We start from the raw sequence: 20,576 nt of genomic DNA on the forward strand, positions 1-20,576 counted from the left end.
GTTGGAACACTCTGTAAATGTCTACCAAGTCCATTTCTTCACAAGTTTGTCTTAGTTATTTCTTTGCTGATTTTTTTCTTTGTTGATCTATCTCTTTGTGCTAATGGAGTGTTAAAGTCACCCATTATATTTGTGTTACTGCTTATTTGATTTTTATGTCTGTTAAAATCTGTCTTATATAGTTGAGTGCTCCTGTATTTGGTGCACAAATATTTATGATTGTTATCCTTCCTCTTGATGTTTTGCTCTAACAGATTTGCAGTGACTTCTTTATCTCTTTTGATCATTCTTGGTTTAAAGTTCACATTATCTGCAAACAGAATAGCTACCATTCATTGCTTTTTTTCTGGATTCCTGTCACATGGATTACTGTTTTCTATCCTTTGACTTTCAGTCTATGAATTTCATTTTGAGTTAAATATGTTTCTTGTATACAGCATATTGTTAGATTTTGTTTTTTGATCCACTCTGCCAGTCTGCTTCTTTTGATTGGTGAATTGAGGCCATTTACATTAATGCTTATAACTGATATGTATTAGCTTACATTTGTCATGTCATTTTGCTGTGGTTGGTTCCTTCTCCCCTCTGTTTAACTGCTTGCTCTGCTGGTAGTTCCTTTCTATCATTGTTCTTGAAGTTGTGGTCATTTTTATCTGTCTAGAATATCTTTCAGTACTCTTTGTAGGGTTGGTTTGGTGGTCATGAATTTCTTCAGTTGTTCTTTGTCATGAAAGTGTCTTATTTCTCCATTAGTTTTAAAAGATAGTTTTGCAGGGTACATTAATCTGGGTTGGAAGCTGTTTTCTTTCAGGACCTGAAATACTTCACTCCAAGCTTTTCTTTATTTGATGGTTAGTGTTCAGAAATCTGGGGTAATTCTGATGGGCTTTCCTTTATAGGTGATCTATTTCTTTTCTCTAAAAGCTTTTAACATTCTTTTCTTTTGCTAAATTTCTGGGATCTTGATTATTATGTGTATGGGTATAGATTTATTTTGCTTATGGCTAACTGGAGTTATATATGCCTCATTTAACTATATGTCAGATTCTTTTCCCATGCTTGGGAATTTCTCTACTACTACTTCTACAGATAGTCTTTTTATGTTGTTTGAGTTGACTCCTACTGTTTCATTGACACCTATCAATCTTAAATTGTTTTTCTTTGCATCATCTTGCAGCTGTTAAAGTATTATTTCCTGCTTCCTTTTTACTTTTAAGAGACCATTCCTTTCATGCAATACTGTGTTCACCATCTGGAAGTTTATCTGCAGTTTCAAGTGGTTTTTCCAGCTTTCTGTGGAATTTTTAATTTCTGGGTATCTGTTTCATGCATTCTAATTATTTCCTATGTTGTTCATTCAAGGTTTCTATCATTTTTCTATGCTCTTTTTTTAACCTATGTCTTATTTAGCTGTGCTGAGCAATTCTTTCATTATTATTGTTATTTCTTTTTTACCTGAAAGATTATTTCTGATTTGATTTCTTCTATGGCCTGATGGAGTTGTTTCTTTATTTCAGTCGCTATCAGTTCAGAAATTTCATGTGTATGATGTCCAAGTTCTTCTATGTCATTGTCTCCTGGACTTGTTCTGGATGGACTGGAGATCTGAGACTGCATTTTGCTCCTTCGTTTTGTTATTTTCAAAGCTCCCAAATCTCACCAAGGCTCAGCATCACTCCTGCAATGGGGGGTAGTGCTGGTGGTAGCTCATCAAGGCTACTGGAGTTCACAAAGGTTCAGTGTAGCTCCTATGATGGTTGCGGGGGCAAGGCACAGCTCGCCTAGTTTCCCAAGGTTGTCCTAGAGCTCAGCATCTTTCCCACGATGGTAGCAGGAGTGAGATGTGGCTCACTGAGGCTCCCAAATCTGTTCAGGGCCTAGGGTCACTCCCCCAAGGCCCTGTGTCTTTTGACAGTGCTGCATTGATCTCTTCTCCTATTTAGTGAAATCCTCCACCATGCTGGGGCTCCTGGGGAGACCCAGTGGACATTCCAGATACTGTCCAATGATGACCTGCACTCCCACCACAGACGTGAGAACTGCTGAGGAGATACATGGGGTACTTCTTTTCCCTGCCCTGGTCACAGATGTGCACTACTGAACTGCTGGTGGGGAGACAGCAGTTGACAGGCTGTGCCATTAGAGCCCAGTGGCAATGCCAATAGTTTCTTTACCAGGTAACCTTTTAAAATGACTTCAGTAAGGTGTCATTCACCCACTAAAGTATATAATTCAGTGGCTTTTAGTATACTCAGGGCTGGGCAACCATCTCTGCAATCTGAACATTTTATCACCCTCAAAAGAATCCCCATACCCATCAAGTGTCACCCCTCAACCCTGTTCACATTTCCCTCCACATCTAAGCAATATGTTCTCAACATTTTATGTAAATGGAACCATAGGATGTGTGATCCTCTTCTCTGGCTTCTTTTACTTCATGTACTATTTCCAGATTTATCCATGTAGTAACATTTCAGTACTTCATTCTTTTTTACTGACCAAATCATATTCCATTGTATGGACCACATCTTCTTTATCCTTTCTTTGGCTACTATGAGGAATGCTGTGCTGAACATTCATGTACATCTTTTATGTGGATATATGTGTTTACTTCTCTTGAGGATATACCTAGGATGAAAATTGCTAGGTAACACCATGTCACTGTCACTTAGGTTTCTCAGCCTTTTTCAAAGTGACTGCACGCATTTCACATTCCCACCAGCACTGTATGAGGATTGTGATTTTTCCACAACCTCATCAACACTTGTTATTATCTTTCTTTTTAATTATAACCATTCTAGAAGCCATGAAATGGTGTCTTGTTGTTTTAAATTGTGTTTCTCTGATGGCTAATAATGTGGGTATTTTGTGTTCACTGGACATTTATGTATTTTTACCTACTTGGACCCTTTGGTCATTTATAAATTGGGTTGTCTTTTGATAATTGGGTTGTAATAATTCATCGGACCAGTTTGAGGCATGGTTTGAGGGGTTGCTCCTGGCTATGTAAACCTCAGTTTCCACCTCTCCATGATTCTATGGGACGCCAAGTCACTTGCTGCTCAAATTAATCACAAGTAGCTTTTATTACAACTTAAAATCCTGACTGACAAAAGCTCTGGAATCCAACGCAGCACTCTTACCTATAGAAGATAACTTATACAAGACTCAACTGGCAGATTGCAATCTCTTCAGTGGCAGTACTGTTACTGATGCCTGGGTTTCTGAACTCATGATCCTAAACTGTTAAACTTTATAAACTCAGTCTAGAAACTTAGGCAACTGACAAGCGGAAATGCCGGCAGGTTAAGTAGCAAGTGTGAACTGGAGCAGAAGAAAAACCAGAAAAATGTAAGAAGTGGTTGCCATGTTTTGCTGTTTTCCTCTAAAGTAAAGTAGGCTGCTGATTCTGATGAGTTATCCAGATGCTAAGGACCTGATTTTCTGATGCCAACAATTATCTCTGACTTGATACTTCTCTCACAGTGGCTACATCACCCTCCATCTCTCTGCCAACCGAGGCTGGTGTCTGGCAACTCCATTCAAATTGTCTTCCAAAAGGTCAAATATGTAATGGACTAGAATCCTAATTCTACCAGCCAATCAATTTAATTCTAATTTAAACATCAATATTGCTAACTTTGTCATCCCTGCCCTTTGGTACTTTGGTTTCTTTAAGCAGAAATAAGGAAGGGAAATAAGGAAGTTGCTCTCTCTGGAAGCTGTCAGTGATCAGAAGGCATGAGTTTCTCAGAAAGTTCTTTTCTGCAGTTTCCTGGGAGAGTTTCCTGGCTCCAAGATACACGAGGGTACATCCACTCACCTCAACACCCACTCCTCTGCTAAGCACTCACTTCCCCTCTAGTGAGTGCTTCTCCAGGACAGCATTCTACATGGTGTATTTGAAAAGCTCTGTTCAAAAGTAAATCCAATCTAAAACAGGTGTGGGTAGGTTTAAACCACAACTCTCTCAAAGGTGTTTCTCTGTAAGTTAGTAATCTCTCCTTACTGCATTTTGCTAAGTTACATTTCTAAATTATCAATCTGTCCTACTGACCTGATTTTTGTCAAATGCAGTGACCGCTTCTCAGTTCTCATTCTCCTTCCCTAATGATGCTGATACCGAGACAAGACAGCCAGCTGGAAGGGTGAGGACGAGGGTGGTGTCCATCAGAGGGAGCTGAGTCTGGGGAGATGTTATGGTGAGGCCCAGCCTCTCACTCACTCAACACTGATTTCTTAAGCACCCTCTGGGTACCAGACACTGTGTTCCAGTTGCAGGCAATGCAGTATGGAAGTGAGGCAGCTGCCCTCAGACAGCTTACATTCTAGTGTAGAATACATCACAACACCATTTTAGATAGTTACAGGTACTGTAAAGAGTGAGGTCAAATAGTGACTACTCTGAGCATCAGTGACAGGGAGGGAGTAAACTCAGCTCAATAGGCCGAGGAGGGAAGGAGGCCTCATAAGAAAGGGGCCTGAGCACTGAAAGCCCAGAGGGCGCTGGGGGAGCAGAATTCCAAAGGGAAAGAGCAAGTGCACACACCAAGGCAGGAGGTGGCCCTGGCAGGAGGCGGGGGAGAGGGGGGGGGCAGCTGGTGAGTCAGCAGAGGCCGGGTCGGGGACCTCTACACCGGCAGGTCTTGTCCCCATCAAAAATTAGTAAGTGGCATAGCCAGGATGATAATACAGGTCTTTTCGATCTTACCAGGCTTTTTTTTAAAAATACAATATTACTTGATTTATGCCCTAAATGACACTGGATGAAGAAATTTATATAACTACTTTTTAAAGATGGGTTTTTAAGGCCAGGGATGTAGCTCAATGGTACGGTGTTTGCCTACCACATGTGAGACCCTAAGTCAATCCCCAGTGTCATGACAGACAGAGATGGTGGCGGGGTGGTCTTACTATGTTGTCCAGGCTGGCTTCCAACTCCTGGGTTCAAGCAATCCTCCTGTCTCCTGAATAGTTAGGACTGCAGGTATGTGCCTCTATGCATGGCTTAGAGGGAGTTTGTTTGTTTGCTTGTTTGTTTGTTTAGCAGCACTTGGAACTGAAACAAAGACCTTTGCACTAGGCTACATCCTCAGCCCTTCCATTTTTATTTTGAGACAGGGTCTCATTAAGTCATTAAGTTACCCAGCTGGGCTCAAACTTGCAATCCTCCTGTCTCAGCCTTCCAGAGTGCTGGGATTACAGGTGTACACCCCCACATCCAGCTAGAGGGAATTTATTAAACCCCTTCTCAACCTTTTTGTGTGCTCTTGAAAAAGAAAATACTAGATTTGAAAACTTTAAAGTTCATTACCGTAAACCTAACATAAAGTCTGTCTTTTAAATAGAATATTGTAGAGAAGTTATTTTGGATGCTTTGACCTTATGAAAATGCAATTGCACTAGATTGCTTAATGTCTATTTTTAAACATAAGAGCCACTCTATTACACATTAGGAAACTTAATATGCTAAAGTACTGGTCAGGATTAGCTGTTACATAGATTTTCAGATCTTTTATCCTTCTGCCTAAAAAACAACAAAGTTTGAAGTAACTGAAATACTGAACTGGGTACTCATACTCATGAGAGTTCCAGCTCTGGCTCTGCCACTACACTACAGTAAGAATGCTAGCTAGGATACTTACTTGCTGCCTGAACTTAGGTAAATTATTGCTAAGCTTCTATTTTTCTCTCCCGTAAAATGAGGGTGAAAAATGCCTATTTCACAGATCTGTTGTAAAAACAGCTCAAAATAACAAGTGATAGTGCTTGAGCACATTTCCTTTCCCTTCCCTTCTCTGGGCCTTTGTCACTCAGAAACACAGGAGAGTCCGACAAATGACATCTAAATGCCCTTCTGGAGTAGCCGGCCTGGCTCTCCTGCCAGGTCCCCACATGATAAGGGTCCCTCTGCTCTGAGCCAGTGGAGAAGGCTGGCAAGAGGGACCCAGGATGAAGAGAACACAACCAGGGGACCAGCACAGCCTCTTCTAGCACCGGGACCTCAAGGACAGGGGTCTAGCAGACCTCTTCTCAGTTTCCTAGGGCCAAGTCATTTACCAGCACATGAGCTTTAATCAATGACTTGTGAGATTGCTTGCTTAATGCTTGCCTTCCCAGAGACTAATGGAAAGATTAGGAATTTTATATTTTGTTCATTCCATGTTTACATTACTTAGGACATATTAAGCCCTGAATATCTGCTGAGTAAACATGCCTATTTTCTTGTTAGAGATGCATTTTTGCAAATGGAGAAAATTAATTTTATTTATAAATCAACAATTTTAAGTTCTAGTGAAATCAGCCAGAAAGAAGAAAAAAAAAAGAGGGAATTTGTGGTAACTATAAATTTCTTTTCAAAAAAATTTTACCTGAGAAATAGAAATTGTATATATGTACGATGGACAACAATGAACTCAAATTTCTGTTTAGCATGTGGATTTTCCTTAAAGAGAAGCATAGCCAAGAGAGAAAGTGACAGCTCCTGAGAGGGCTTCAAGCATCTAGTTTAGGAGACTAGAGTAGCGGCAATGAATCACCCCACGCACCTTCAGCTTTCTCAGATTAAGATGTGGGACTCTGGACCTGAACCCGCTCCAGTTGCCTTCACGGTAGACTTTTCTCTAGCCAAAAGCAAAGCCTATTCTGCTCCTTTCATCTACGATCTGGCTCAAGGGCCAGGTAGTCCTGGAGACAGGAATGACAACTGCAGACATCATAATTTAACAATCCTCCATACTTATCACTGTCTCCTTCATTCTCCTGCATTTCCAAAGTCATTGGGCATTGTTGATCCCTGGTAAATGGTCCAATAACTAGCAAAATCCTACCTCTCCAACAAGTTCAATATGCAACTAGACTGCTTTAAAAGTTGAGTGATTCAACAGTTCTTCATTTATTCAATCAACAAATACTCAACTCTGGAAAATCCTGAGTGATTCAGGATGATGAAAAAGATAATCTGAGACAAAGCTGCAATTAGCAACACAAGAGCTAAAACCATGAATTAAGAGAATATTGAGCTATACACTGTGCCTAAAATAGTTCTCTTCTCAGCTGCAGCACCACCCTACAAAACTTTTCCCAGTCTTACTTTAGTAAAAATGTCTTTCCTTGGTTAGTCTCTTCAATGTGGTGCTTATGACACTGTGTCGGAGTTAACTGCTTCTTGTCACCAGACTCTGAGGTCCTTGAGATAAGCAACTGTGCCATCCAATCATCTTTATGTCCCCCGTATCTAGTGCTGACACATGGGATTCACTGCTAAGGAGCAGTTCTATGGGCTTTAACGAAGGAAGACTTCTGGGTACTCCAGTCTTCACTGACCAACATGGTCCACCAGCCATGTGTGGTTACAAAGCACTTGAAAGGTGGCTGGGTAGGCTGAACTGAGGTATGCTGTAACAGCAAAATTACAAACCAAATTTCAAAGGTTTAGTACAAAATAATGAAAAAGGTCTCGGCAATTTTTACAATGATTTCATGCTGAAATCATAGTGCTTTGGCTATTGGGCTAAATAAAATATATTATTAAAATTAATGTCATCTATTTCTTTTTATATGTCTTAAATGACTACTAAAATATTTAAAACTACATATAGTTGACATTATATTTCTGTTGGATAATGCTGGACTAAACCAAAGATTATTTTCACATACAAATCACATCTAGTATTCTGTATCTGATTCTCTATGTTTCTTGGTAGAACGGAAATTTGATGATAACATCTGAATGGAGACAAAGCACTCATGAAGCCTGTGTCTAGAACAGCCAAGGAACATTTATTTTTTTAGATCTATCAGTCTGTATATCATACACTTTAGTAGGTTCACTGTTATAAAGAAAAAGTAATAATTCCAACTCTTGCTATATTCTTTTACATTGAATCAAAGTCTTACAAAGGACATACAATATCTATGCAATGGACACTTAAATAGCTCTTCAGTTTCTGGCTGTAATGCCTCTTTACCCTCTCTCAGCTTTACCCTGGCATCCTAAGCGATCAGCCAGACCTCCCACTGACCCCACAAGACCAGGCTCAAATAACACTCTTGTCAAAAGCCCTAGATAGGCACATCAGGGGAGATGCTCTATAAATAGACACGTGGACACGGAGTGCTCTGCGCTGATAACCTAAGCCAGTACAAACTCCCTTTGCCTCCCAAATGTTTGTTGCCTATAACAATTAGTTAAACATGAACGCCACAAAGAATTTTACTTCCATCAGCTTGAACAGACAGATTTTAGATAGGTACCTGCAAAGCAGCGGCTGAAGGTGATTTTTAAGTTTTAGGTACCGCTGTTGCAAAACTCAAGTGAGCTTAAATAGAGACTTTAAGAGACAAAAGGGATCAATTCAAAACAAAAATGAGGAAAAGTTTCTAAGTGGTCTGTGGGAAAGGCTAAAAAAAGGTTTCATGGGTCTACACTCAGGAAAATATAAATCAAAACAAAACACTGTCAAGCGTGTCTACTTCTGCATCTCTCTGCACACAGAGACCTGAGCCTGGCACTCTCAGCACTGGCGCGTGGCGCAGGTCCAGTGAAGAGACGTGGGCAGAAAATTTGAATCTACAGGTGTTTCTTAGTGAAAGGGGTGCTGCAATCACTTTTTTCTTTTTTCTAATAATTTTGTTTTCAATCCTGAGTGTTGTAGGAAACAGAACAGAGCTTTCAAATCTTATTCAGAATAAAATTCAAAGTCACCATCATGGCCTACAAAACCCTACATGATGTGCAACCCAGCTGCCTCTTAGCTTCCTCTGCCATCCTCTCCTTAGCCCAGGGCTCCGGCAGCCTGGCCATGCCTTCTTGTGCCGGTGCCCTTGTGCCTGCTCTTGCCATGGCCTTGAGTGGTGATGGCGACCCTTTCCAAGCTCTCAGTGGTAACACACAGCCCACTGCAGCACGCGCGCCATACATTCACCACCACTGGCCCGGAACATGCACTGCTTCACCTGGACTCAAATGTCACATGACCAGAGAGGCTGTCTTCACCCCCCATGCACACAGCACACCCTGTACCCCACTCTACTGGTCTTCATATCACTTCCAGTCACCCGGCACAGTCCACGTTTCTTTAATTGTATATGTGTCTTCCCAAAAGTAAAGTACGTCGGGAGAGCAGGGGTTTTGTTCTTTTTGTCCACTGTCAATTCTCTTGGAAGTGCCTGGCGCATCAGAAGAGTTCAGTAAATATCTACGGAATGAATAAAGTAACTAGATTGAATCCAGACACCTGAGGTCTAGTCCTAATTCTTCCACTAAAAAGCTGTGTGACTTTGAAAAAAACAGCCCTGACACTCAATTTCTGAATCTGTAAAAGGGCTATTGAAATAGGTATTTCTAAATACTCTGCTAGCTCTAACACCCTGGGGGTTTTATAGTCCTGCCATTTACAAATAATCTTTTATGAAATTTTAGCAACAGGAAAATATAATTTAGTATTCACAAACTACAATCCCTGTGGGGCGCTGCAGTGTGATTCAGAACCCTGCTCTGGGTGAAGCCCTCACAAACCCCTGCAGGCAGGTGGGCCTCAGATGGGTCTACTGCAGGTGCTTCACACACACCTTTCATTCCTGTTTCCCCATTTGGCCACTCAGGAGGCGAACGTTGAGGACAGCGAGGGACCCTCACGACCTGTGCGGCTCTGCACGCGTGTGGTCCTCGGCACCCGCGAATGGTCCACTAATGAACGAAACTCCCTTCTAACTTAGAAGAGAAAGAAAGCTACAGCTAATTCTACGTATTACACCTGGAAGGGTAAATGAAGGGTTTATAAGCAGATACTTCTTAAGGTTTATTTCTCTGGTAACAAAATGTGTTAGTACTCATTGCAGAAACCTGAAAAGTTTAGATACAGAAAAATTTCTAATCAGTGATTAGATAACCACTATTAACCTTTTTTAACCCTACGGTTTACTTTTATTAGCCTTCTAATTTTCTTCTAATCTTCTAATGTACTTTTTCTAGTACATTTTTTCCTTTATGGTTGACATCATACTATACTATACTAAAAATGTTTTTAAATTCAATAGAGGCATTTTCCATGTCATAAGAAGCTTCAAAAATAGTATTTTTATAACTTTTTAATGAAAAATGAAACAAATAATAAAAGAATAACAATAGTTATTACATTTTAACTTTTACATGCCCTTTCACCTAAAAACAAACAAAAAAAACCAGCCTGTAAGCTCAGGTCCTGAGGATGTCTCTGGCCACTGCAGAGTGCAGACAGCGCTCATACAGAAGGAGGAGGGGTCCACTAGCACACAGCAGAGGCCTCGCCCATCCTCGCTAAGCTCTCGGGCAGCACGATGAGAGTCCGCCTGGCGTGGCAGACTCAGAGCTGGCCCCATCCCATACCTGGCTTCCCACCTTTCCTTGCTTTTTGATCCCAAGAGATGAGACAAAGCTCCAGTGTCCTCGTGTCTAACAAGACAGTCTCTGCATAGACTGCTGGGGGGTTAAGGTGAGCAGCCAGGCAGCGCTGGCTGGAAGGCGAAGACCGGCAGCTCACCCTTCTCATCACCCATCTTTTGGAAGATTCCATGTTCTCACCCAACATGAGTCTCAGAAAAGCTTGTGCGTGAACTCACACTCGAGCCGTGGTCCAGTTGTTCACCACACCACACCTGTGGCCCCAACCGCATGCAGCCCCAGCCCAAGCCCCTCCGAGGGCATCCGCAGCCCATCCTAGACAGCACCGCTCTGTGTGAGGCTCACCAAGCCCCCTGGAACCCCACTTCCCCACCTGCCATCGCCCTACTTTTCTGCTGACGTGGTCTTAACTCCTAAGTGCTGCTCCAAAGTTCTGCTGGCTCCTTGCCACCCACCGTATTAAGTCAAAAGGAGCAACCTGAGAGATTCCCTCCCTCAGCACCTGCCTTCACGTCCCCTTCTCTGCTTATTCTGATCTTATGTCTATTTCAGAGAGGCTCAAGTTGACTGCAGATAAATCATTTCCTGATCTGCAGGTCCTGACCTTTGTCACAGGGTCATGCGACCCCAAAGTGGTGCTTTCAACTGAGAATGAGTTTGCAGTGTCTCCCGAGGCGGCATCCTGGCTGGGAAGAGGGTAAGCACCCAGCGCACCAGAGGAGGCCAACAAGGCTCTGCAGACCCTGCCCTTTCCCTCGCCAACGCCCGGTGCACTGGCCCTCTCCTTGCGCCAGGCTCCTCAGTGCCCCCTCGTCTGCCCTCTGCAGGCACCTGCTGCTGGCTTTCCAAGGCCCAGCTCCCTCGAGGTCTACTCTCCTTGCCCTGCCCAGCACATGTGGCTCACCCTCCTCCCACCTTTTCAGCAGTCCTCTGCTCCCCTCCTTCTCCCTAACCTTTCCCACAGTTCTTAAGGGCAGAGGTAGTGCCTATTTCCTGCTGAGTTTTTGTAAACAGGAGGCCGATGTCCAAAACTTCTCATCTGACTGACCAATGCCTTTCTACAGGGTGGCTTTTTTCAACATAGCTCTGCTGGCCTTGGCTGAACAGTATTTCTAACTTTAGGTAAGATGGGCACTCTAAAATGGTACATGCATCTGCCACCTTCAATACTTTTCCACAGGTGTACGCCTATAATCCGAGGACTCAGGAGGCTGAAGCAGGAAGATCACTGATTTCAAGGCCAGTCTGAACCACACAGTGAGACCCTGTCTTAAAAAAGCCAAAAGTACAAAAAAATCCGAAAAGAAGTGCTTCCTACCATTTTCATTTTAGAGCCTACAGAAGGGCCTCCCCTTCTCAAGATCAGAGTGGGAAGAAAGCCACTTTTTCCACACTGCTAATCACTTTCATAGTCGCTGAAGAGCTGCTAGTCGGAACCAGCGGGAATTTAAGAACATGGGTTACTGGGACTCATGCTTCAAAAAGAACGGGTCTGTGTATCAGAGCTAAGTCCTCTTGCAGCGATTCAGCCAGCGCCGGGTGCCTAGGGCACTGCCACCCACTTGGAGGGCCCGGGCCTCCTCCGCGGCGTCCTCGGCCCTTTCCCTCTGGCCTGGCTTCCCAGGAGTCCTGGGCCAGGACACGGGGCGTGTTCCAGCTGTTCTGCAGCCGGGCAGGACCCCAGGCCAATCTCCAAGAGCGGCGGGCGGCAGGGCGCGGGCGCCAGGCGGCGGGACGAGCTCTGCCCCGGCCTCCCTCGCCTCCACCTCCGCCGGAGATGCTCAGCGCGGGAGCGGCCGGCCCGGGCTCACCTGGCCTCGGCCTCCGCCTCGGACTCGGCCTCCGTGTCCTCCTCCTCCGTCTCCGCCGCCTCCGTCTCCGTCTCGTCCTCCGCCGCCGCCCGTGCCTCCCGCTCCTCCATGGCCGCGCAGTCCAGGCCGAGCCGCGCCCGCCGGGTGTTCCCCCTCAACTGCGCGGCCTGGGCCGCGGCTCGGGCTCCGAAGGGCGGCGGGCGGCCCCTCCAAACAGAAGGTGTCAAGTGTCCCCCGAGGGTTGGCCTGGAGGCCCAGCCCCCCCTGCTGGGCGCTGTCCTGGGCGCTGGACGCTGCCTTCCCGCCCCGCCACGGGTCCCCTCCCCCGGAGCGCTCCCAGCCTCTGCCCCGCCTCTGCCCTCTGCCCCCTGCCCCCGCGGGCCGGAGCGCTGGAGCTGGGCCCGCACCCCATTCCTCTGCCCAACCCGCGGGGGCTCCCTGCACACCGCACCCTTCCCGGCGCGGCTCAGGCACTGAAGCCTGGACCCTCAGCCCTAACAGCCCGCACCCTTCCTACGGGGCCCTGCTCAGCAGTCAGGGCTCCCAGCACCGCACCCCTTTTCAATTCCGTCCTTTGTCATCAAGACCCCACTCCTCTGCAACGCCCAGGCTAGTCAGCACTCCCCCGCTCAGCGCCCACAGCAGCCACAGCTTGGTCTGCCTTCAGGCCCCAGGTAAACCAGCAGGTGCGATGAGCACTCCTGCTGAGCTCCACAACAGGCAGAGGAATCCGCCACAGAAGCACTCTTTCCGGGAGAATGACCTCGGGCCAGGGCAGCGCTTGTTCTTAAATATTCAGAGAGTTGTTAGATGCGATGAATGCAGGCTGGGTACTCTACTACCTTGTATGCATACCTTAGGTCTGCGGACAGCACAGGACACACAGCTTGGGTACGAGACAGAAGGGACAGCTAACGAGCAGAGGACGTGGGAAGAGCAGAGTCGGACTTCCAGGTTTCGCCAACCCAGGTTAAACAGCGGCAGTACTCATTTTTGTAACACTAGCTAGGCTTCTCCCTCAGCAATCCCAAATGACCACGCTCCCCCAGGTCAGGAAGGGTCCAACCCAGCTGTGGGAATTTTTAAACACTCATCAAAACTACAGGGAGCCATTGTGTTTCTTCTGTTTAACTCAAGAACTCTTAGGAACATTAACATCTGTAAGATTTATTTGCAAAGACCCCAATTTACAAATTTTCAACTGCACTACAAAGTGCACATCTTTAACTAACAGCAGCAACACACACAAATATATAGAAATGCAGACTGATACAAAGAGAAAAAACGATTTAGTAGTCATCACATAAGTAACTGAGGTGGAAAGAAAGCCTAAACAATTCTCTCATACATTAGTAACTTATCTGATATATTTGGACTGTCAAAAAGTGCATAATTTTGTGTCAGCCACTGGTTTAAAATTAAGTTGATCAATTTCTTCACCTGTTTGCTACATAGAATAAGCTGAATAGTAAGGATAGGGTCACTGAAAGCTGAGACAAGTGGCAGTGACAGAGGCCACACGGGGATCACTGCTGGAGCTTTATTGGGAAATGTCGGAATACTGTAGGGGGAGAGCACCTTCCAATCTGACCCGTCCCTGAGAACGGCAGTATTGCCGAAAGTACTATGGCTAGTACTCAAATGATTACCCAGACTCATCACTACATTATACTCAATACATTCTGATAAGAAGTTTCACAATGTATAACAAATTTTGAGACTTTTTCAAAAGAAAAAATTCATATAAAAAACTCAACGGTATTCAAAGTACAGTATTTTACACAAAAGTAATTTTAAAAATTCATCTATGTGAAAATCTTCATCCCTAACAATGCCAGAGAAAAGGGGTGTTGATGTGGCTAGTTCACTTGATCACAGGTGAACTTAAATTTCCAGATCCTCTGCTTTAGTCTAAATAATCAAGCGTAACAGATTCAAATCAGTTCTAGATGATAATTACAGCTTCAATCTCATTTCAAGAGCAAAGACTTTCACTGTAAAGGAAATACCTCAACAATTTCTATATATAAACTTTATTCCATTTGATATACAAAAGTTTAAAATTAAGAAAAGGAAAATATGCACCTTTTATAAGTCAAAGAAAGGCAAGTTTTAGCTTTTGAGTTGGCCTGCAAAAAATTCATTAGAGGTACAAACTGTTCTACAGCAGGTCTGAAAGAAGTCTGCAGTCCTTCTGAAAAAGTTAAAACTGTTTTCAAGAGTACTTTTTATATTTAAATTTACAGGCACTGACCAATTTACAAATATTTACAGAAATCAAAACAACTTTAATAAACACTGTTACCTTTTTTTAAGCAGCTACCACTACTTTTTTTTCATGTGGAAAATACTAAAAAAGGTATTTTAAAAACATTGTGCTGTTCTTTGTAACAATTCTGTCTTCCTGAAAGATTCTGTAGTGGCTTACTGCCTAAAAATTCCAGTTTAGATTACAATACTGTAACTGCACACTAAAAAAATTCTGATTCTATAAATAGGATATAACCTTAACTTTAATGTTCCAGTTTGTGCTTCATGTCACAGGGCAAATAAAGCAGAAAAACAGAAGTGCACATTGCACTATGCTATCATGAAGCACAGGAGACAATCTTTTCAGCCTTTGAACCAACTCACTAACAATTCAGTGACTACCTTAAGTCAGTGGTCACATTACTGTACTACAGTGAAAGACATACTATTTCCAACAAAACCCAAAGCAATCTCAAGAGTGTGTCGGAAGCTTTGAAAGTACTCCTGAAATGCTACCCAGACACAACCAAATAGCCTCAGTCTTCCAGGGAGGGAAGTGAAGACTTAGGGCAACTGTCCAGTATCTCATGACTGCAGTGACTTCCCTGAAATAAGAGATTTTACTTTGCTTCAAGTAAATGAAAAACTAACTTAAATCTTCACTTCATTAGAATAAATTTAAGACAACAAAACCATCTACTATAGGTGACACTTTTAAGTTTGATGAATTAGACCCTTCCCAAAATTCCATACAACTCCATTATTAGCATGTGATACAGTTAATTAAAGTTGTATCAAAAATCTGTAACTGGTTCAGGTAATTTCCCAAAATATATTTTATTTGATTACCTAAAAATTCATGCCATAATATTACTAATCATCAATGTAAACATTTTCAAAAATACATTTTTAAATCAAAAGATTTTTATTAGGAAATGATATAATAAAATATGCAATCTTTATATAAGTATGACCTTTTAAAAATAAAACATGAAAACAAGAACAATTAAAAAGAAACCATAGTAGAGGTAAACAAAATGCATTATGATGTAACTCTTGTTCTTTATTTCTCAGAAGAATTTAAGAAATAGAGGCCAGTTATCTTTTCAGGATAGCAGTTCTTAAAGGCAGTATAGTGTTCAAATCTCTTTTGTTTTTCAATCTGTGAAATGACTAGGAGAGAAAGAAAAATTCAAAACATAAAAGAAAATGTTATTTAAAAACTCTACATTTGCAGGTCAAATTTTTCTATTCCGGCTGACAAACCGAAAAGACCTTCTTTTTCTTTTTCTTTTCTTGGAGACAGGGTCTTGCTAATTGCACAGGCAGGATTTTATCATATGGATCCTCCTGCCTCAAATTCCTAAAATGCTGGGATTATAGGTCTGTACCACTGATCATGGTACCAAAGGCCTAACCTGAATACTCTGTAACACTTGCATTTTTAACTATTATTAGGGTAAAATCCATTTGTATGACTAAATAATGAAAAGCCATGCCTCTAAAATGAACTCACAGTTCTGATTCTCTTTCTCATATGAACCAGTCCTTCCTATGTCTCATAATACACATTTCTAGTCTCTGAAGATAGAAACCTCATGTAACAAAATCACTGAAGAGTAAGTTCATTCCACAGACATAAACGTATTTTTTTTAACTTTCCAAACAGTATAGGATAAAATAGCATTCTAGTTCCTTGTGACAGTATAGTATGGAGAAGGAAAAGCATGGATTAGATTTCAGCTTTCTTCCAAGACTATAATAAATTTCCTGATATTTTAAGGAAGGAGAAGAGTCCACTAGGTTTTATTCAATCATTTTGGAAGTTTTTAATCCCCATAAAAATGTTTATTTCCACAAAAGGGAAAGCTGTATGAATGAAAACAGCTACTTTTCTCTGAAAGGAAAAGTGTATCTAACTTCAAGCAATGAATTTCCTACTGTGTCACATTAATGACTTAAAAGACTTAGAGATCAGGACTATCCCATCCCATTACATAAATTTTTGTCCTCCAAACTCAGGGCCTTACACATGCTAGGCAAGCATTCTGCCAGTGAGCTACACATCTAGCCTCTTCCCCTTTTTCAAAGCACACTGGTTTGCTAATTTTTCTATAATGTTAATCTGATGCACTGTTTACCTTTAAAAATTGATCCTTGATCATGTCAAACTTCTGCTTTTCATGCACAGCTCTGGCTGTATTTGTTCCATCAAAAGGTTCTGCAATGTTAAATGTACATATGAGAAGAAATAATTAAAATGAGCTTTTTTCTGAGATGCCAGGGACAAAACCTGGGGTCTTATGCATGTTAATGTTAGGCAAGCATGCTACCTAAGATATATCCCCATCAATTTTTAATTAGGCTCAAGTACATGAAATTGCCAATACTTGATCATGTTTGACGTATTAAAACAGCAATTTCATATGGTTTGCCCTAATATCTTTACTAGATTTATGAATATAGAAAAGTTTATAATTACAAGCTGTCTTATAAGGTAGATACAATTCAATGAAAGATGACAAAAAAGGAAAGTCATCGGCATAGGCATGTTAGGTCTAAATCACAACAGTGCTAAGATTTCTGAACAACTACAGAGTCAAGAACCTACCCTCAGGGGAATAAAAATAAGTTAAAGAGTAAAACACTGTCCAAAAAGAATAAAGTACTATATCCAAGAGACGAGCCAGCTAGCAAATATTAGAGAAAGGTAATTTTAAATTTAATTTTAACTTAAAAGTTGATATTGTCCAGCAGGAAGAGGTCAATTGGTCAACAATGCGGGGAGTATAGAGTGACTATGTCTTTAGAAAGAGATCTGGTGAAAACATTAACTCCTGTGAGAAATCTAGTACACAAAGAGAAAAAAAGAACAGCAAGCAGAGAAGACCAGAAGGAGGAGTTTTTGTATGTGCCCCCAACATACACCTTCTGTGTACATACCCTGATGCCACTCACCTTTCACCCACAAGACAGAAGAGTCTATAGAAAGAGAGAAAGAACCCAGAAGAGGACAAGGAAACTGAAGATAACATTCACAAGTGCAATATAATATACGACATTAGGAATGAGAAGGGATGGCAATGTCAGCAAAATTAAAAATTTTGGCCCTGAAAAACAGGGTCTGGGAGTAGTTAGAAGAATCATGTCAAATGCACTTTTCAAAGATGAAAAACAAATGGATGTCTTAGCGCTGAATGGGAAGGATGGAAGAGAGGGGAAACGGAATTGCTAGAAAGAGGAAAGGAAACTGAGAGGAAGACCTAGAAAAAATCTAAAAGATAAAGACCTGATAAATTCCCTTTAGATTAGTCACATAAACTAAGCAGGCTCACAATTTTAATATTCAGAAGCACACAACTAAAATAATATGCACCCACTGTAAATTTATCAGCAAACCAAACACTAAAGAGATTTAAATTTATACTGACAAAATGCTGCTATAATTCTAGTTCTCAATCTAATGGTGCTCATCTCAACTTATCAAGATTGTTACAAAGGTCTTCAATTTGGTATCTATGAGAGCCACTTGGTTTCCTTTTAGAGGAGAAGTGCTGGGGATTCAACCCAGGGCTTCATGCATGCTAGGCAAGTGCTCTCAATTTTGTCTTCTGAGGTCAGTTCCCCACTAATTCAAATAAAATGTTTCTAACATATATTCAACTACATGTAAATTAATTTCTGAAAACAAAATTATCTTCAGATCATTTAATTTTTAAAGGGCCAGGGGTACAGCTCAGTAGCACGGCACCTGCCTAGCAAACATGAGGTCCTAAGTTCAATTCCTGTTTCCAAAAAAAAAAAAAAAAAATTTAAAGTAAAACCAAGCTCATAAAAATCTAGCCTAAAAAAAAATCTAGCCTGTACTACATATCATTTTTCATGTTAAAAAATAAATTATTTTATTTAAATATAAGAATCAGCATATAAAGATTATATTCTCTTACACCTGTAAAGCCTGAAATTAAGAATCAACCACATGAAGAATGCATAAAAACTGCTGAAATCTTACCAACTAGAAAAAATAAGTGCTCAAATTCATGTTTATTATTTCTCACAACTAAAGAATTTGAACTCATGTTTTTAAATTAAAAATTTAAAGCTAAAAGACTTGTACAGCACTTCAGAACATACACGTGTCATTTTCTCACTGACATACAAGCTGTAAGCACTCAGGCAATTCTCTCAGTACCGTGGCGGTAAGTGAATGGTGAAGAATAGTCATGAGGAACTACCTTCCACACAGATGAATTTATTTCTCCACTCAATACCATCAGGCCTCGGAATGGCTTTGGCTTCACGAACTGAAATCATTTGACTGTTCCAGCTATAAGAAGAAAAACATTAATGTCAACTATCTTCAAAAATTTCCCTTTTGTTGTATCAGTAATATGGCCTACCTTATTTTCTTACAAAATACCAAAGTGTGCCTCAACGCTCAGCACAATGTCCATCTGCCTCCTCTATTTTGTGTTCTCTACGTCGCACTTCTCATCTTCCAACAACTTGCTGATTTACCCTGCTGTTTATAACATTGTTATTTACTGTACGCCTCCCCAGACAGAACAGCTCCAAGATGCTAAGATACTATTTTTCTCACTGTTCACAGGTACTTAGTGCATATTAGGTACTCAATGCACATTTACTGAATAAATGAAGAAGTAGAGAAAAATTTTTAAAGTGCAAGTAAGCAGAAATATATAAAAACTACCAACACCCCAATAAGAGTTTTTCATTAGCTAAGACAGAGGTCTTCTTCTTTTGTTTTCTGGCACCATTAAATAATTCTTGTTTAGGTACATCTTCATGATCTAAGAGAAAATTTTGTAATTTTCTAAGGTAAGCAACTGGATATTGTTTTATGAACACAATACTCTATGACTATTATGGTTATATATCAAATGGAGCTGTTAGTTGCAAAATTTTATTCATGTAAAACAATTTTATCAACATGCCTGAAAGTTACTTATCTGATACACAGTATACACAACTTTATACTTCGCTATTTCAAAGATCTAAAAAAAACTATTTTCCTTTCTAGCAGCTATTATAAGTATTTTTTTCAAAGAACAATTTAAAATACATGATTACTTGGCTTGTATACAAGAGAAAAATGAATGTGAGGAATGGCTGGGATCTTGTTTTTAGCAGCATGAGCTTTCTCTACCTTTTCAGCAAATACAGGCTATGGCGCAGGACCCTCCAATTCCAACACTCATCCTATTCTTCCTTGATGTATCAGAAAATCTATTAAGAATATAATCTTGGGTCCACTAAGATATTCGTTTCTGGAAACGTTATGGTTAATTTATATATTAAGTATGTAAGAAAAATGTGTGTACTATGAATTTTGGGCATGTAAAGCATCCTGCAAGTATCGTTTTCTACTTTGTTTTCATAGTGTGGAAATACATTATAAAGAGTGCTGTCAGTCCTTTCATTTTAGGCCCCTCACGTACTGCAGTTCCATTAGTACCAAATCCAGAGAAAAGTCTGAGCATGGTGGGACGTGTGTAATCCCTACAACTTTGGAAGGCTGAGGCAGGAGAATTTCAAGTTTGAGCCTTGGCTAGACAATTTAGCAATGCAACAAGACCCTGTCGCAAAATAAAAAAGACTAGGGATGTAGTTCAGTGCAGAGGCCCCAGGGTCAACACCCAGAGGAGAGGAGGGAAGATGGGACAGGGTAGGGGCTCAGGAAGGGAGGGGGAGAAAATCCAAACAGAAAAGTGAGAGTCTGCTCCACCACAGTTTCCAGAATAAAGTTCAGCTACAGAACACTTTCACTGCGAGAGAAAAGCACAGAGGAAGAGGAAGAGGAACACAGAAAGAGAAAGAGGAAGAGGAAGAAGAAGAGAGAAAAACAGGAAGACAGAGAGAGAGGGAGACAGAGAAAGAGAGAGACAGAGAGGAAGACAGAGAAAGGAAGATTAAAGTGCTATAATCTGCTTTAAAGTGCAAGTTTTGATTTCTTAAATGAAAGGAATTCAATTCTTACTACATGGTTGTTAAATCTAAACCTGAATTTACTTGTTACACCCCACCATTCTAAACTGGGTCACAGAAACAGTATGTGACACATGTACACACTATTATTAATCATCCCATCCCAAGTATTATTTAAGCTTCGA

The 20,576-nt window shown here is 41.3% G+C and overlaps 2 protein-coding genes across 4 annotated transcripts in view; both read right to left on the reverse strand.

Moving 5' to 3' along the window:
* Positions 1-12,500, reverse strand: part of Cmya5 (cardiomyopathy associated 5) — a 106,912-nt gene extending 94,412 nt beyond the window's left edge. For both annotated transcript variants that reach the window (XM_005386008.1, XM_005386007.1), the window contains exon 1: positions 12,196-12,500. In XM_005386008.1, the coding sequence (XP_005386065.1) occupies positions 12,196-12,305 (110 nt within the window). In that variant the 5' untranslated portion in view covers positions 12,306-12,500. The remainder of the gene's footprint in view (positions 1-12,195) is intronic.
* An 846-nt stretch (positions 12,501-13,346) lies between these two features.
* Positions 13,347-20,576, reverse strand: part of Papd4 (PAP associated domain containing 4) — a 57,915-nt gene continuing 50,685 nt past the window's right edge. For both annotated transcript variants that reach the window (XM_005386010.2, XM_005386009.2), the window contains exons 13-15: positions 18,681-18,772; positions 16,587-16,666; positions 13,347-15,618 (exon numbers count right to left, since the gene is read on the reverse strand). In XM_005386010.2, the coding sequence (XP_005386067.1) occupies positions 15,544-15,618; positions 16,587-16,666; positions 18,681-18,772 (247 nt within the window). In that variant the 3' untranslated portion in view covers positions 13,347-15,543. The remainder of the gene's footprint in view (positions 15,619-16,586; positions 16,667-18,680; positions 18,773-20,576) is intronic.

This window comes from Chinchilla lanigera, unplaced genomic scaffold (genome assembly GCF_000276665.1).
Source record: "Chinchilla lanigera isolate Chin_1 unplaced genomic scaffold, ChiLan1.0 scaffold00024, whole genome shotgun sequence".
NCBI classification, from domain to species: Eukaryota; Metazoa; Chordata; class Mammalia; order Rodentia; family Chinchillidae; genus Chinchilla; species Chinchilla lanigera.